The sequence below is a fragment of the Phyllostomus discolor genome, chromosome 5 (assembly GCF_004126475.2).
Source record: "Phyllostomus discolor isolate MPI-MPIP mPhyDis1 chromosome 5, mPhyDis1.pri.v3, whole genome shotgun sequence".
Classification (NCBI taxonomy): Eukaryota; Metazoa; Chordata; class Mammalia; order Chiroptera; family Phyllostomidae; genus Phyllostomus; species Phyllostomus discolor.
In genome coordinates, this window is record NC_040907.2 from 152,678,436 (window position 1) to 152,697,133 (window position 18,698).

Below are 18,698 nucleotides of genomic sequence, written 5' to 3' on the forward strand. Positions count from 1 at the left end.
TTTTTCCCATATGTGGCACTGAATCATGAATTTTTTATATCTGTGAAATCCCAGGGGTTCCCAGCAGTGCTGCCCAGTGTACCTGCAATGCTTGGGGGTGAGGTAGCCTGGGGGAACCCGCCGGCTTCTTTGTTGTTTTGCCCTCAAGGAAATGGTGATCTCAGATATCCACAGGGTCCACTGTATGTCCTGACCCCAGGACCAGTCACAGAGCTTACCCTTTGCTCAGGGAAAAGTGTGATTCTGTAATACCAGTTCTTAGGTTTGCAGATAATGTGCTCCACAATCCAACACCCAAGGCAAAGGAAGGCTATGGGGTGGCAGGGTTCTGTGGCTTTGTTTCTCTGTCTGGAATGCTGACCATCCAACAACTGTGGGGGCATCCCCATGCTGTGTCCTTGTCCAGATCTCTGTGCTCAGCTGCAGCTCTCGATGCTCACGCTTGTGGGAATGCCCAGGTGAAGGGAGTGCAGGCTACAACCAGATTCCACCCGTTTTCCAGCTGAGCCTGCTGTGAGCTCCTGACTGCAGGGCTGAGTCTATGAATCATCTTAGCCCTTTTCCCTTCTCGTCTCCCCTGTTTCTTCTCGCTTAACCATCTTTAGATGTTACTATTCGCCAATCTCTCAGAAATGTTTGTGGGCTGAACAGACCCAGGGAATCTTTCATGCTGCCATTCCTCTGGCATCATTCTCTACTTCTTTTTTTAAAATCGGTTATTTTTAAACTCATTGGACCATTGGTTTGGGATACAGATTATCACCGATTGTTTTTTCCCTTGTGAAGACTGTCATGTCCATCATGATCATACACATCTTCTTAGCCAGAACAATAACATCATTGCTTGTATCATCCTATGTGTCAATCTCAGCATCTAGCTTACTCTTTACCTTCTTGAAACCAGCAACTTGTTCAGCAGTCTTTTCCTGCTTTGCCTCAAGCAAATGAGTCATCTTAGCCTGGTCAGTTTTTCTTTCAGTTGTGATGCTGGTGTGATTTCAGGTCTCACAATACTTTTTTCCAGGTCAGAAACATCTTCCAGTTCCTCTGGCATCAAGAGCAGAAGTGCCTCAAAATGGCTAAGTTTTGAAAAACTGGAAGGTTGCTCATGGATCATGCTGGTATTTCCTTAAACAATAATTAATCTCAAATACAAAAATATTATTATTTGCTCTCAGCTACATACAATCTTCTCCTTTAACTCTCACAGGACTCCTGTGAGATGGCTACTACTGCTACCCACATTTTACTATGAAAGGACTATTAAAAGAGGCTTAAGAAAGTTCAGTGTCCTTTGTCATCACTGCAAAGACCTCCCCCATAGTTCAGCTTTATTCCCCACACATCTCTGTCTCTCCCTCACCAACAGCTCAATATGGAGGCTCCATGAAGGCTCCTCTCCAGACAGCACTCCTCTCTCAACCCCACAGATGAAGCCCAACAGCTTTCTCATAGAACGAATTCTTTCAGATGGTCAGAGACCTCAGAGCTTTAACCTTCTCCAACACAGACAAGGAAGAAAGTTGGTTTTGACTATTCTCCGCTGAAGATGAGTCTCAAGTCAATTCTAAACTAGAAAATACACCAGAATATATATCAAGTGTGATTATATAATCCACAACAGTAGACAAAACTTGTTGCAGCTACCTAGTTTGTCACTCAAGGGGACCATTAGTTCAAAGAAACTACTTGGATTGTACTTTTATTTCTTGGCCCTACACTGATATGCTTATATGGGGTACTGTTAAGTTTTTTTTTTAAAGAAAAATAAATGCTATCACTGACAGGAAAGTTAATTTGCCTGAGTCAATGGAATTTTATATATCTTTATCTATAATATCTAATTCATTGGCCAGAAGACTGGGAGCAATGAGTAATGATTACAGAAAGGAGATTCAGAGTTCTCTATTTGATATCTTAAATTTCAATATTTTACTCTAACCGCAATTTCTATCACTTACATCACTTTTTGTCAATATCTTCAACTTCTTTGTCCTCTTATTCTATTAGTACAATTCTAGCCCTGGGTTGATCTGACCATTTGCTCTATTAGTTGCTGTATCCAAGCCACTAAACACTACCAACAAGAAAATTATACTACCATTCCCTCTGTTGTCAACTACTAATTCACAGGTTTTCATTTCTGCTATAGATTCTTCATAAGTATTCTGGGTCAGCAATGTCTTCCATTGCACATATCAGCTTTTAAAAATCTTTAGCACACTCTTCAACTCTATGAGGTCATCACCTCTTATGTTACAGTTAACCCCACTTCTCATTCAGGATAGGCGGCCATCAGATGCTCACCTCCCAACCCCTACACGCACACAGGTGTCTGTATCCACACCCATCCTCCCTCTAATACCAGTGGCAGTAAGCCGAATCCCTCCACTATTCTCTGGAGTCAGCCCCTCAAGCTTGTTCAGGGAGCTCCATGTTCACAGGCTTTTGGCCCGAATCACATAAATATGCTCAAGTATTCCTTATGAAAAGTGACCTTTCTTGATTCTATGTCTCCCCATAGCTCCTCATCACCTCTGTTCTTTAACAGCCAGGCTTCTACAGAATAGCTTTGATAAACAGTTCTTACACTTTTGATCTCAGGACGCCTTTACACTAAAAAATTCTTAGTAACACCAAAGTGCTTTTCAGGAGTTAAGCTGAGAAACGTTTTTCAAATATTTATTCATTTAAAAATAAGAACAAACTATTAACGTTTTCATTAAAAATAACTAGTTTCCTAAACAAAAATAACTAGTGAGAATACTGGCATTGTTTTACATTTCTTCAAATTATTTTAGTGTCACTACTGATCTCACCAGAAAAGTCTAAGCATTCAGAAGCTGACAAATTTTAGTTGATGGATATGAGTTTTCTTAAAATCTGATTCTTTGCTTGAAACATGGAATTTTATCACTGATAGCTAATGCTGCCACTTTCTTTCCTTACAGTGACAGTTATGTTTCATTAATTTTTGAGAAAATATCTGCCTCATACCTAAATCTGAATAACCAGTTTGTCTGACAGTCATTTGTTTAAGTAAAAATAGTGTTCTATTAAAGTCAGTCCATCAGCAGTGTAAACAATTGCTGAAGTGCTTTTCCTTAAGACAACCATCATACCTCAGTATGTAGCAGAAGCACTTACGAAACCTTCCATTTCATCACACAGAAGATTAAAAAGACATGTATTCAAGGGTTGAGAGTTAAATAAAATTTTTAATGCTTTATCAAGGACACTTAAATGAAACTGGCATTTTTTAAAAACTATAACTGCTTGGTTGTGAAAAGTATAGTAACTTCTAGCATAGTTTGGTGCTAGCGCCTCGATTCATGCCAATTAAGGTGCAAGCCATTTACCCATCAAATGCTTTGCAGCATCAGTGAAAATGTCAACATAGTGAAAAAGGCAAAAAACACTGTAGTATTATGAAAACAGTTTTGACATCACTGACTCCAAGAAAAGGTTTCAGAGATCACGAGCCATACTTTGTGAACTGTTGGTCTAGAATGACTTCTCCATTTCCTCCTGAGCTCACTACAATCTGGTTTCTGTTACCAACAGGCCAAGATCACATATATTTCACCAAAATCACAATGATGTCCAAACTGCTTAGACCAATAAATATTTTCATTATCATTTTTATTGCCTACACTTTTGTAGCATTTCATCCTACTGATTACTTTCTTTTTGAAACTGTCTTATTCCTATAATATCACCCATTCCCTCTACATAGTCTGACATTTCTCAATCTTCTTTGAAGGCTCTCTGCTTCTATCCATTTCTTGAATGTTGTTATTCCCTAGGATTCCATCCATTCTTGTCTTTCTAATTCAACCTACTTTTTCAGGATGATGGCTTTATTTCTATGGCTAATTACTCTCATAATAGCTAAATATCTAGCTCGGACTTCTCTACTAAATCCACATGCATACGTATGTGTGTGTGTGTGTGTGTGTGTGTGTGCAGGTCCCTAAATAATGTAGCTTCATTCAACATCATTTCATAAAGTTGATTAAGATGCCATAGAAAATTAACTTTTGTTTCAATCAAACAGCCTATGGTAAAATAGGTTCCATTATATGTCATTTTGCTTAAAGTCACAGAACCCACTGATGACATTGAGGCTTTCCTGTACATAGATACATCTATATATCTGATACTGTTTATTAGACATCACACTTAAATGTTCCACTGACACCTTAATATCAACATGTATGAAAATGAACTCATCTTACCCCATCAAGTCTGCCATCCTTCCTTTACTTCCTATTATGGTAAGTGGCCCTACCACGCACCCAGCTACCCTATCCAGAACCTTAGGGGGCATCCATGACTCCCTAACTCCATCTGCAGCACCTATGTTCAAACCATCAACCCACACTATCAATTCTACCTCCTAAATATCTCTCTTGCCCTTACCCTCCTCTTTGCCCCACTGTCACAGTGTAGCCTTTTCTGCCTTAGCTCATGGCCGATTCTATACTGAGCTATGATTATTTCATCACCTTATATCCAATGCCCCCGTCTCTAGCTTGATTTAACCACAGTTTAATCCATTATCAACATGCTACCAGAGTATTTCTAAAATGCTGATCTGATCATGCCATTCCCCTGCTTTAAAATTTTTTAAGGGTTCTCTTTACCATCATGATGAAATCCAAACTCACTACCATGACACACCGGATCCTTTATAATCCAGCCATATCTTTCTCCTCCTGAAACTACAGTCCAGTCACAAGGCGCTTCCTCAAACATACTAAGTGCTACACATGCGTGTCCTTGTCTGTTATACTTGTATATCAAGAGCTGACCTCCTTTCACCTAGCCACTACGGCTGATCCTTTAAGGCCTTCCAGGCTCATCTCACATTTCATCTCTGACAGGACATCTCCTCTAATCATCCCTCACCCTAGTCGGGGGAGAGGTGCCTAGTTTGCATGTACTTCATAAATATTTGTAGAAATAAACTGAACAAACGCCTCTAGAATAAAAACTATGTAGAAAAGATCATGTCATTTGTTAAATACAACTTCATATATATATTTGTATGTGTTTGTAAATTTTAAAGCATAAATTATTGTGGGTTTTGTTTTTGTTTTTTTGTTTTTACAATTTAAATATATAGCAAATTAGGGCACAGACTTCCCCTTTTATTTTTTTTTCCTATAACCCTTCAAATCAAGTCAGTTCTTTTTTTGAGATATGGTAATTTTTTCTTTTTTTCAATTTTATTTTAATCATTGTTCAAGTACAGTTTTCTCCCTTTTACTCCCAATCCAGCCCACCCACCAACCCTCCCCACTTCCCTCCCATTACCACCCTCCCTCTAGTTTTTGTCCATGTGTCCTTTAAATTTGTTCCTGTAACCCTTCCCATTCTCCCCTGAAATTCCCTCTTCTCTCCCCTCTGGTCACTATCAGCCTGTCCTCTATTTCAGTGTCTTTGGTTATATTTCCCTTGTTTCTTGTTTTGTTGTTTAGGTTCCTGTTAAAGGTGAGATCATATGGTATTTGTCTTTCACTGCCTGGCTTGTTTCACTTAGCATAATGCTCTCCAGGTCCATCCATGCTGTTGCAAAGGGTAGGAGCTCCTTCTTTCTTTCTGCTGCATAGAATTCCATTGTGTAAATGTACCATCGTTTTTTGATCCATTCATTTACTGATGGGCATCTAGGTTGCTTCCAGCACCTAGCTATTGTAAATTGTGCTGCTATGAACATCGGGGTGCACAGGTTCTTTTGGATTGGTGTTTCAGTGTTCTTAGGATATAGTCCCAGCGGTGGAATTGCTGGGTCAAAAGGCAGATCCATTTCTAGTTTTCTGAGGAAGTTCCATACTGCTTTCCATAGTGGTTGTGCCAGTCTGCAGTCCCACCAACAGTGCACTAGGGTTCCCTTTTCTCCACAACCTCTCCAACACTTGTTGTTTGTTGCTTTGTTTATGATGGCCATTCTGACTGGTGTGAAGTGGTATCTCATTGTGGTTTTAATTTGCATCTCTCTGATAGCTAGCAATATTGAACATTGTTTCATGTGTCTTCGGGTTTTCTGTATGTCCTCCGTGGAGAAGTGTCTGTTCAAGTCCTTTGTCCATTTTTTAATTGGGTTCCTTGTCTTCTTAGAGTGTAGTCGTGTAAGTTCTTTATATATTTTGGAGATTAAACCCTTGTCTGAGGTATCATTGGCAAATATGTTTTCCCATACAGTTGTTTCTCTTTTTATTTTGATACTGTTTTCTTTAGCTGTGCAGAAGCTTTTTATTTTGATGAGGTCCCATTTGTTTATTCTTTCCTTTACGTCCCTTGCTCTAGGGGACATGTCGGTAAAAAAGTTTCTGCATGAAGTATCTGAGATTTTCCTACCTACGTTCTCCTCTAAGGCTTTAATGGTGTCACGTTTTATATTTAAGTCTTTTATCTACCTTGAATTTATTTTTGCATAAGGTGTAAGTTGGTGCTCCAAAACAAATCAGTTTTTAACTGAAGGATAATCTTGCAAGTACATAATACTTTATAGTTTATAAAGCATTTTCATAAACATCCTCTCAAATACAATGCCACATGTGCTCACTGAGTTAAGAAAGCTAGATTTCAACCCCACTTTGCAGAAAATAGAAAAGAAATGGAAAGAGATTAGGTAATTTGCCAAAGTTACTTGGACAGTAAAATGCCCAGTCTGGAATTCAAGCCTTTCAATTCTCAATCCAGTGCTCTTTTCGGCTGACCATGCTCTATATTTAGCAGATGTTCAAAAGGAATTGTTTTGCCAAAGACATAAGCAATCAGTGACCAGGTGCAGATGAAGGCAACATTTTCAAGGTAAGCTGCTTCGGCCTAGCACATGGGCCTTCCCTTTGACCATTCCACACCTGAACCTGTAGCATCACCCTCCTTCCTACCAACCTCTCTAATCTTAAGCAGCAGTTATTTTTTTCCACTTTTCCACACATTTTCTTGCTTCCCCTTCCCCTTGAGTCCCTTTTTTTGTTTCATTCCTTCCTTTCATTTCTCTTCAAAATATTTTCCATCTCAATTTTCTTGCAACTTTGCCTTCCTAATCTCTTAAATTCTCACAAACTAAAAGCTGTCAGACTATAAACATCTCAATGGAAATACCAAAACTGGAATTTCTTCTGCAGCTTGTTTAAAATCTAATCCCTAGGGGCAGGCGGGAGTATAAAAGAACTAAATAGTAATTGGAAGAAAATACAATAAAGATTAAACAAATAAAAAAATCCAGTCCCCAGGATCTGTGAGGCTCATGATGGTTTCCTAAAATGCCTTTGAGTACTGCAATGAAAGTGTCTTACCTGAAGGTCTGTGCTTTAACTGCTTATATAGATCAATGGCGCTCTGTTCCCTGGACAAAAAAGAAAACATGTTTCTATGTGAAGATAATTTAATGACTCCAATAATCCACAACTTCAACAATATTATTTGAAGAGAGTAATGATCAAATTTTAAAGCAAGTACACATTGCCATTGAATATTTAACACAGAATTTCATTGAATAATAAGCAAGATCTTAAAATGCAAAATTTAATATACTTCTTATCTGCTGTGGTCTACCACCACAGATCTTATCTGATGCTTGCACCAGAAACAAAGACAAAAATTATGGCCTGTGATTGGATAAAAAAATCTGAAAAATTTTTTAAGATTTTATTTATTTATTTTTAGAGAGGGAAGGGAAGGAGAAAGAGAGAGAAACATCAATGTGTGGTTGCTGGAAGTCATGGCCAGCAACCCAGGCATGTACTCTGACTGGGAATCGAACCTGCGCCACTTTGGTCCACAGCCCGAGCTCAATCCACTGAGCTACGCCAGCCAGGAAAATCTGAAATTTCTAATCCAAACATTTAGGAAGTTAATCTCACTTACTCATTTAGGGCATTTAACAGACAATACCTTAGGCCAGAAGTAGGGAAACAGTTTATAACTTACAATACTTAAAACATTCTTAACACACACATGAAGATTCTTTGATTAAAACAGCAAAGGTTAACTCAAAGAGTTATTTCTAAGATTGCTGGTGACTAAGAAAATACTTCTTTTTTATTTAGTTTTTATTTTTTTATTATTATTTTTTAAGATTTTATTTATTTTTAGAGAGAAGGGAAGGGATAGAAAGAGGGAGAGAAACATCAATGTGTGGCTGCCTCTCATGCGCCCTCTACTGGGGACCTGGCCTGCAACCCAGGAATGTGCTCTGACTGGGAATCGAACTGGCGACCCTTCGGTTCATAGTCCAGTGCTCAATCCACTGAGCCACACCAGCCAGGGCCTTCCTTTTTAAGTATTTGAGAAAAGGAGAACTACAGACTATAACTACATATAGGCTTGATGTGCCAGATGCACACAGAAAGAACACTCTGCTACAAAAAATTATAAAGACCAATACCAATGACATGAATATGTCCTTACAAAGTTTCCATCAAGTCTCCCTGACGTCTTCCATAAGGGCTTTTCTGTAGCTCCATGATTTCAGTGTGCAGGCACATGATCTGATCCTCCAGGTATCCAATGACACCTATCTACAAAATGATGAAACATAACAGAAATGACAGGCTCACCATCATACAACACAGGGAAGAACTCAGACAAAGAACGACATGCTGCTGCAGGAGGAAAACTAAATAATATAGTACAAAACAGTGACTTTGTTCAAGCCTTTTTTATCTTTCAGATTCTATAATCTTTCACATGAGAACATACTTATTCCTATGCTTCTCACTTTTCTCTCATGATAAGACTACTAGCATTTGCTTTTTCCTCCTGAGAAGCAAAAAGATATGTGTGACTAACAAGACAGAGGAAAAAATGGCCATAAAACCACTGCATCTCAGTTTCTGTCACACATCAGAAACTCTGTCTCAGTCTCTGTGATTTTCATTGCCTCTTGTTCCTGACTGCCTTGAAATACGATGCAGAAAGATAAAGACACTGGATTTCCCACCCCAGGATACCAACTGCCCCACCTGTGTCCTCAGAGTAAGTTCTGACACCAAGGACAGGAACAATTTAGTGGGACAGATGTAAGGAAGGAATTTGTCACAGAGAATAATCTGTACCTAGCACGACCATATATTTACTGTCAAACCTGCATAATTTTTAGAATGAAGGAAAGTACTGTTGATACTTATGAAGACAGGTATAAACACACTTTCCTAGGTAAACCAGGATGATAATAACATTTATTATTTATCCCCATTTAATCTGCATACCTTACTATAAAAAGGTAGAGTCCTCATAATATAATAAGAAAATGAAGCTCACTGAGGTTTCAGTTTACCCTCATTTGTCCAACACCCTTATTTTTACCCACTATGGTACTTCCCTCTAGATACACAAAACATCTACTAGATATGTGTCTGATACTGAAATGACATGAAAAATACTCTACATAATAAAGCCAAAGAAAGTTTCTAAGGGAGACTTCAGAAATAAACAAACACATAGAATGAACTTAGTGACTTTACCTCAGCATAGTGGATAGCCTTTTCTTCCATTTCCTTCCATGCTTTTAACATTTTTTCTGAGGCTGAAAAAAAAGAGTCCTAATTAGTTACCTCAGAAACAGTCATAATTTTAATTACAGACCTACCCACCTCCTTGCCATACCGACATCAAAAAATGGTGTTATGGGTTGAATTGTTCTCCCTAAAAGTTATGTTGAAGTCCTAATGCAGTAAGTAACATCAGAATGCGCCCTTATTTGGAAATAGGATCAGTGCAGATAGTTGGCTGTATTAAGATGAGGTCAATCTGGAGTAGGTGGACCCTTAGTCCAGTAGGATTAGTGTCCTCAGAAGAGACACAGGGACACAGACAGATGAAGGCAGAGCTCCATTCGACAACAGAGGCAGGAGGTAAGGTGCTACAGCTGCAAGCCAGGAAATGCCAAGGAATGGTGATAAACCACCAAGAGGCCAGGAAGAAGCAAGGAAGGATTCCTCTCCACAGATTCAGAGGAATCATGGCCTTGCCAACACCTTGATATTAGACTTTTAGCCTATGGAACTGTGAAATGATAAATTTCTGTTATATTAAACCACCCAGTTTATAGTAAAGTGTTATGGCAGCCCTAGGACACTAACACAGATGGTTTTCCCTTTTTAAAAAAGAAAATTATTCAAGTGATACATGAAAATGATATTTTTAAAAAATCAAACAGTATGAAAGGATATAAAAAGAAAACCCTCTCTTCCTTCTCTCCACCCTATGGGATCTTGTTTAATCATCTGTTATAAAGACACATACCCTTTCCTTCAGAAGTGAGACCATCTATACTTACCTTTCTTTCTTTCCCAACTTAAAACATCACTGCCACTGAAAATCCAGGTGATCTAACTTCAGTCTTTTTAAACAGCCATATAATATATACAACTGACAAGTCAAAGATAATTTGCTGAAATAATTATGTTTTGCCATTCACCAGAATGCCCATAATATACAACTAGACATAAAACACTAATCACAACCAGGTTTAACAGGTAACTTTACTCACACAACTGGACACTGCTGATCATTTGTTCTAAGATAAATGTACCCTGTTCAAGACAAGTATACAAACAGGATTTGTTTCCCTCCCAAAAGGATTTATTTCAATGAAAAAGAAATCAGAAATGTTGGTGGTGACCTCTTCAGTTTATTTGATTTTAGGTCTGCTTTTTACATTTCCTTAGTATATCTGAAGGGAGATAGCTTGAAGTGAAATATGAAAAACTGGAGGCTGTGTACAATAAGTAGTGGGACTACACAGTAGGTGGTTTGGAAAAAAACCCCAGAATTATTTGTGTTATTATTTACAAAAAGGTAAGTAGTCAGTTTGGTATTTCCCTGGCTAAGAAGTCATCCCAATATGGATTTTGTATCTATTTTTCATAGTAGCTTGAAAATCACATGTTCTGTCCTGGCTGGTGCAGTTCAGTGGACTGAATGCCGGCCTGCAAACCAAAAGGTCACCAGTTTGAGTCCCAGTTAGGGCGCATGCCTGGGTTACAGACCAGATCCCCACATGGGGGCACGCGAGAGGCAACCAATCAATATTTGTCTTTGCATATCGATGTTTCTCTACCTCTCTCCCTCCCTCCTGTCCCCTTTCTCTGAAAATACGTTTAAAAAAAAAGGAAGAAAATCACAAATTCTTAAATCACTTTTGTAATTTTCTGGAGCTAAACAGCTTTAGTCCAATTACGGGGGGAGGAGGAACGGGGGTGAAGACCCTGTAAAGTTGCTCAGGTAAAGGTTGAAAAAAAAAAAGCTAACATTCAAAACAAACATGGTTTATGAAGATTTGAGGTGCCCTGTCTCTTGTTCTCATGTTGAACATACAGAAATGACAGGCTGTGAGGCAGAAGGTAAAATAGCAGGTGGCTTCAAAAGACTAGATACTTCTTTCAAACACATTACCCAGAAACTTACATATCCCGTAAGTCATCTGCTCACTGTATCTTTCCAAGTCAAGCTGAATGCTTTTGTGAAAAAACTCCAGTTTAGCCTTCAGTTGCTGAGATGCTGAGATCAAAGCATTCTTCATTTTTGTCAAGTTAGTATTATATCTCAGAAGACTTAACCTAAACCACAAACAAACAAAAATCAACATTTCATAAACACTGGACAAAAATTTAAAAACTTAAGTTGACATAGACCCAAAGCCTAAGTTTCTATTGTCAATCTATGAGAAAGGGCTGATCTCTAGAATCTGGTCCCTAAAGACTTTCTGCCTGTGGTAACAATTTCCTTTATAATAGGATGTTCTGCTCAGGAACTACTTTCAAGCCATTGGAATTGGGTAGTTTCAGACCATTTATAAGAATTCTACAAGTCGGACCAGAATATTATATTTCAAATTGTTCTGATATTTTAGTATTGCATGGAACACTGATTAGTGTAAACTGGCAAAATGAATTCCTGAACATTAACGTGCATGACACTGCCCCTGTGAACAACACAATCAGCTTACATTGCTGCTCTCTGCCCCTGAAAGAGTCTGCTGTAGTCTTCTTTCAGCCCAGACACATAGTGCACTGCTTCAGCCCATACTTTACGCAGCTGTATAACTGGAAGCTGTATTTTGCTGTCTCGTACTATATGTAGGAAGATGGAAAAAAGGCACATGTTATTTTTAAGATTTTAGAGTTCAATAATCACTCTTGTGATTTCCAGTCCTTGCAAATACCATTCCCACAGATGCTAGAAAACCACTTGTTACAGTTTTATTCAGTTCAATATACACTTACTGAGCTCCTGCAATACATTAACTCTGTTCCAGATGCAAGGGGAAATAAAAATGAGTAAGACATAATCACCACATAATCACAAAGATGGGATTAGTCCTGTATCTGTCTTTTTTTTTCTTGCTTTCCTCCAACGTGGAACACTGTTTTTTATCTCTCTAATATAAATTCTTTATTTCTTTTCATTTTTAAATCAAGTCCCATCTCTTCCACAATCTACTACAGTCTTTGCTGATTCTGAATAATAAATTTTATCTCCTGGACTACCAACCAAACTTCAGGAAAGCATAGGAGGTAAACAGGATTTTAATAAGATATGCTTCTTTCAATGCCAAACTTATAAAATTATCTATTTATGCTTTTCTTGCTCTTTCTTTGGTAAAGAGAATGCTACTGTCTAAAATCATGACAGGTATATATGTTAACTGCAATGAAATCCCATTTTAATGTTATGAAATTATGTGGGTTTTCTCCAAGAATGAAAGAGAGTCATCCTGTACTTTAAGGAGGCAATTATATTGTTATTCTTTTCCAATGCAAACCTTCAGAGAAAGGTTGGTAAAGTCGGGTTCATAATGAGAAAACAAATTATTTGAAGCAGACTTCAAAAACATAAAGTTACATATCTAGAAAAATCTTTGCCTCCCTATTATATTAATATTTATATATTATATTAATATAATATAATTATATTAATATAATTATTAATAGTGTCAATTAATCTTTCTTTTTATATATCCATACTTACTCCTGAAGCTTCCTACAACAGCCAAAACAAAAACAGAAACCACTTTTTAAAAAGAGTCTGGGAGGGAAGCCTGACCAAAATACACAAACACACTCTGAAAAAGTAAAGTCTGAAAGGGCCTAAGAAATTATATCACAGTAGCAAGAAGCACACCTACTGTCCAGATCTTGGTTTCTAATACTGTTCTCCAATAAAGGAACCAGAGCCTTAGAAAAAAGGGCTGATTTTAGAACTGGGCAGGAAATATACAAGATGGGCCTGGAGTACATTGTAGTGCTATGAAGTAAGGAAGTGCTAAAAAAAGAAAACCCACATTGATGAGGCAAGTAAGAGGCACAGGAAGCCAAATAAAAGATCTCCTAATGGCCAAAGCTGCAACAGTTTGAACAAAATAAATAAACTAGTATTGGATTATAATCCAAAATATAAAATAAAATCCATGAATCTATACTGATATAATAATTAAATAAGTTAATACATGAAAGACAAGAGACAAATCTCATGTGCACAAGAATTCCAAATAAATTATGTAGATGTTCAAGGGAACATCCTAACGGAAGGGAAGCATCGCTTCCCACTCCTTAATTGTGGCTTTGGCATAGTGACTTCCTTGCAAGGAGTACGACATGGACAGGGAAGGGCAGGGAGACTAACCTGCAAGGTGGAGAAACCTGACAAGCAGTCCAGGTCCACACCAGCAGTCACGCGCCATGCCGACAGTGCGCACCCTTCATATAATGTAACGAAAATGGCGCTTCTGTGATCTTTCTCTCAAAAACCCATAATCCTAGTCTAATCATGAGGGGTAAAAATCAGATAAACTGCAAGTGGGACATCCTATAAAATACTTGACTGGTACTCCTCAAAACGGTCAAAGTCATCAAAAACAAGCAAAGTCTGAAAAACTGTCCCAGTGGAGAGAAGCCTACGGAGACATGACAACTAAATGCAATGTGGTACCCAGGATGAGATCCCGGAACAAAAAACACACCACCAGGGGAAAACTAAGGAGATCTGAATAAAGGACAGACTGAAGTTAATAGTAAGTAGTGGTTTATGTATGGTAACAAAATGTACTATACTAGTATGTTAGAAATGGGGAAAACTATGTGTGTGGGCGGGAAGATAACATGAGAACTCTGTATTACCCTTGCTCATTTTTTCTGTAAATCTGTCCTAAAAAAAAACTAACAAAAAGGTAACAGAAAAAAGATTAAATAATTTTAGCCCTTATACACAATTTTGTTCTTGATTTTACAATTTTATGCCTGATTTTAGTTTGAGGTAGACAGAGACTGACCACTACCTTCTTCAAAAGAAAAGAATAATTCTCACAGGATAAATGAAAACAGTTGAACATGAAGCAGTATTCATAGGATAAAATGAAATACTTGAACATGCTTAAATAATGGAGGAGAAACTAAAAGTAGGCTTAATGAATAATGGAGACTCATTCTTTTTATCTGTGAGAGGCCTATCCTCAAGAAAGTTGTCTTTTCCCAAATGTGGGATCTGGTGGTAATTTAAAACCTACCTTTTCACCTTTCAAACTATAGAAATCCATTTTTCACCACAAATAGCTGAAGTATGAGATATAGAAAAAAACCCCACCAAGGACCATTTCCACTAATCATGTTAAATCAAATTATATTACTTCAGGTTAAATCTCGGTCAGTAATGGAGTAGACTTACCAATATAATTTACACAATCAGATAAACTTCTGGAAGCAAATGGTCCTTCATACACAGTCTTACTTTTATCAAACAAATAAACCATATAGCTATCACAGCCTCTCTAAAAAAGAAAGAAACAACTTTTAAAAACATCCTTGAAAATTCTATATTCCCCAAGTACTTAAGTACCAAATTTCCTTCTCTGAAATGCAAATGAACAAAGTCAATGTTCTTCAGCCTACATCTTACAGATATAAGGTCTAACCTTTTGTTTAGAAAAAATAAATAACTTTGATATGGGCTAAAATGAAAAACAATCACCAGACGCAAGAGGACAAAAACAAAAAAAGTTGTAAAAACGTATACGCACATAATGGGTACATACTCAGTAATCCGAAGGAATGGAGTATAGATACATGCTACGACAAAGATGAACCTCAGAAACATAACCCTACGTGCAGAGAGTCTGACACAAGGGACTACAGGCTATAGGGGCCATTTATAGGAAATGTTCGGAAAAGACAAATCTACAGGTATGGAAAGTAAATCAGTGACTGCCTGGGGTGGGCGGAGTGGAGATTAATAGTTAAAGGACATCAACAACCTTAATGAGATGGGAATGTTTTAACACTGATTTATGGTGATGGACAAACAAGTAGGTAAATTTACTAAAACAAAAAAAAAACACTGAATTGTACACTTGAAATGGGTAAATTATATAACATACAAAATACAATTCAATCAAGTCAAATAAAATGAAAAATGAGTCGACCACAGTCATATTTTACCATCCATCTATCCTCTGGCAAAGCCTATGAGGCCGCTGATCTAATTTCAAGATTTTAGGCTTCAACTACAAAAAGGGAAAAAAAAGAAGAAGGAGAGAACTAGCACCAAAGAGAAAGTCATACCAAGTTTAAAATAACAAATGTTTCACTTCTATTTTGTTCACCTGGTAAAGCAGTTAAGAGAAATGAATAGGATAAAACTAAAAGAATTATAAGATGTGTATCACCCCCCAAGGAATTCCAAATGTACATCCAAACATGCAGAGTATGCAACCCCTCTATGCAAACATTTCTTATATTCTTCTAAGTATATTAGAATTTTCTTACTACTCCATCTAGTACACATTGAGAGGCTGGTTTCCGAGGATCAAGAGAAATTCCCGTCTCTGAAAGAAGCTCTTGAGAAGCAGTGTTTATTCCAGTTTCACGCTCAATACGAGACTGCAGTGAATGAAGACTTTCATCAGGTGGTAAAAGAAAAGAAATTATCTTTGCGGAAGTCATATTTAAGATGTGTACTATCTGTATAAACAAGAAAAAAAGAGACATGATATTAACCATCTGCTACATAAAAAGATTCAGTGCTAGATACCAAATGGATTATGAGCAAAAGGCATTATCTCTGTACTATACAAGGTTCAATCGTTTTCCAAATTCAAATCTCCTTTTATAATTATAAAATGACATTTGGAAATGGAAGAGTTTACTTTTCTACTACAATAGATGTTAGTTCCAAGAAATAAAATTTCGAAGTTCTAGGGATGCACAAAAACCCCAATTAAAAAACAAAACGGCAAGTGGGTGGGTAGAGGTGGAAGATGGTATAAGGGGGATAAATGAAAAAATATAGCCCTGGCTGGCGTAGCTCAGTGGATTGAGCGCGGGCTGGGAACCAAAGTGTCCCAGGTTCGATGCCCAGTCAGGGTACATTCCTAGGTTGCAGGCCATAACCCCCAGCAACCACACATTGATGTTTCTCTCTCTCTCTCTCCCCCTCCCTCCCTTCCCTCTCTAAAAAATAAATCAATAAAATATTAAAAAAAAAAAAGAAAAAATATATTAAAAAAGCAAAACAAAAACAAACAAACAAACAAACCCAACACATTTATTCTGAGAAGCATATCACAGACCTGGAAGGAAACATTCCCATTCATGAAGTGCCTAATAGATGCCAACTACAGAGTTAAGTGCTTTTAGTATAATGTAACATCCCCTTAATTAGTTTAGTAATATTTAACATAACACCTTGTAATCAGATCTCCTAATCTCCATTTTATCAGAAAAAATTCAGAGCTCTGAGGGATCACATAGCTGATAACTGGTAAAGCTTAGATCTGAACTCCAGTCTGTCTAACTACCTTACATTGTTTCAAGAAATAATCACGATAGAAGAGCTAGGCCTCTCTTTAAACAGGAAGAAGCATCGTTATCCTCATTTTTCAGATAACAAAACCAAATCCCAGAGCAGTGATCTGCCTAAGGGCCCAAAGTTAGTTAAGAAAATAAACAGTTGTATTAGTTTTACCTAAAGACCCACAGAAAGCAGGCAGTCTAATACAGGCCAACTTAAGTGTGAAACTGAGTTAGGTGGGGCTCTACCCAGATAACCACAGACAGCCACTGAGTTAATGGTCAGTCTTTTGAATAACATGATTTTAAATCCTCCTCCCCTCCACTACAGCTTGGATAAGCTATACAAAATGAATAGCTATGTTTCTCCAGTACCTCACGTTGACAGAGGACAGGAATGGGCAGAGTAGGTTAATAATAATAATAGTAAATAATACAATAATTGGACATCCAGCCAAGATGGAGGTGTAGGTAGATACACTCTGCCTCCTCACACAACCAAAAGAAGTACAACAGCAAATTTAAAAACAAGAAGTTACCAGAAATGCCAGAAAATCAAATTGTATGGTTGTATGGAATTCCAACAACCAAGGAGTTAAAGAAGAAACATTCATCCAGACTGGCAGGAGGGGCAGAGAGGGGCAGGCAAGGCAGAGAGGATGCACTGCAAGGCAGCGGCTGGAGGACTGGGCAGTCCCACACTGGCAGGCGGATAAACAGGGAGGAACAACTGGGGAGTGAGACAGACCACACTACTCAGGGTTCCAGCCAGGGGAAATAAAGCCTCAAAACCTCTGGCTGTATGGATGCAAAATAAAAGAAGTGAAGGTTATACAAAGCGAAATAAAGGAAAATATACAAAAAGCCAACACTGAAGGTAAGGAAATGGTGACTCAAACCAATGGTTTGGAACAGAAGAAAGAAATAAACGTTTAACCAGGACAAAAGGAAGAAACAAGATTTCAAAAATATGAGGAGAGGCTTGGGAACCTCTGGGACAACTTTAAACCTTCTGACATCCAAATCACAGGGGTGCCAGGAGAAGAGGAAGAGCAACAAATTGAAAACTTATTTGAAAAAATAATGAAGAAGAATTTCCCCAATCTGGCAAAGGAAATAAACTTCGAGGAAGTCTAGGAAGCCCAGAGAGTCCCCAAGAATTTGGACCTAAGGAAGCACACACCATAGCACATCATAACTGCATTACCCAAGAATAAAGATAAGGAAAGAATCTTAAAAGCAGCAACAGAAAAGGAGACAGTTGCCTACAAAGGAGTTCCCATAAGACTATCAGCTGATTTCTCAAAAGAAACTTTGAAGGTAAGAAGGGGCTGGAAAGAAGTATTCAAAGTCATGAAAGGCAAGGACCTCCATCTAAGATTACTCTATCCCCAAAGCTATCATTTAGAATGGAAGGGCAGATAAAGTGCTTCTCAGATAAGGTCAAGTTAAAGGAGTTCATCATCATATCACCAAGCCCTTATTCTATGAAATGTTAAAGGGACTTATGTAAGAAAAAGATGATCAAAACTATGTACAGTAAAATGATAACAAATTCACAACTATCAACAGCTGAACCTAAAATAAAAAACTAAAACAAAATCAAAATCAATCTAAGCAAACAACTAGAACAGGAACAGAATCACAGTAATGGACATCACATGGAGGGTTATCAGCAGGGAGGGGAAGAGCGGAAATGGGGGAAAAGGTACATGAAATAAGAAGCATAAATAGTAGGTACAAAATAGAAAGGGGGAGGTTAAGAATAGTATAGGAAACAGAGAAGCCAAAGAACTTATATGTATGACCCATGGACATGAACTAAAGGGTGGGGAATGCTGGTGGGGGTGGAGGTGCAGGGCAGAGGGGAATATAGGGGAGAAAACAAATGGGACAACT

At 37.8% G+C, this 18,698-nt stretch overlaps 1 protein-coding gene across 5 annotated transcripts in view; it reads right to left on the reverse strand.

Moving 5' to 3' along the window:
* CHUK (component of inhibitor of nuclear factor kappa B kinase complex) overlaps window positions 1–18,698 on the reverse strand; it is a 51,462-nt gene that overhangs the window by 14,355 nt on the left and 18,409 nt on the right. For all 5 annotated transcript variants that reach the window (XR_004903470.1, XM_028511663.1, XM_036027142.1 and 2 more), the window contains exons 10-16: window positions 15,777–15,971; window positions 14,680–14,782; window positions 11,966–12,089; window positions 11,425–11,576; window positions 9,480–9,541; window positions 8,425–8,534; window positions 7,311–7,360 (exon numbers count right to left, since the gene is read on the reverse strand). Coding sequence is in view for 4 of the 5 variants with exons in the window: in XM_028511663.1 (XP_028367464.1) it covers window positions 7,311–7,360; window positions 8,425–8,534; window positions 9,480–9,541; window positions 11,425–11,576; window positions 11,966–12,089; window positions 14,680–14,782; window positions 15,777–15,971 (796 nt within the window). In the remaining variant the exon portion in view is untranslated. The remainder of the gene's footprint in view (window positions 1–7,310; window positions 7,361–8,424; window positions 8,535–9,479; window positions 9,542–11,424; window positions 11,577–11,965; window positions 12,090–14,679; window positions 14,783–15,776; window positions 15,972–18,698) is intronic.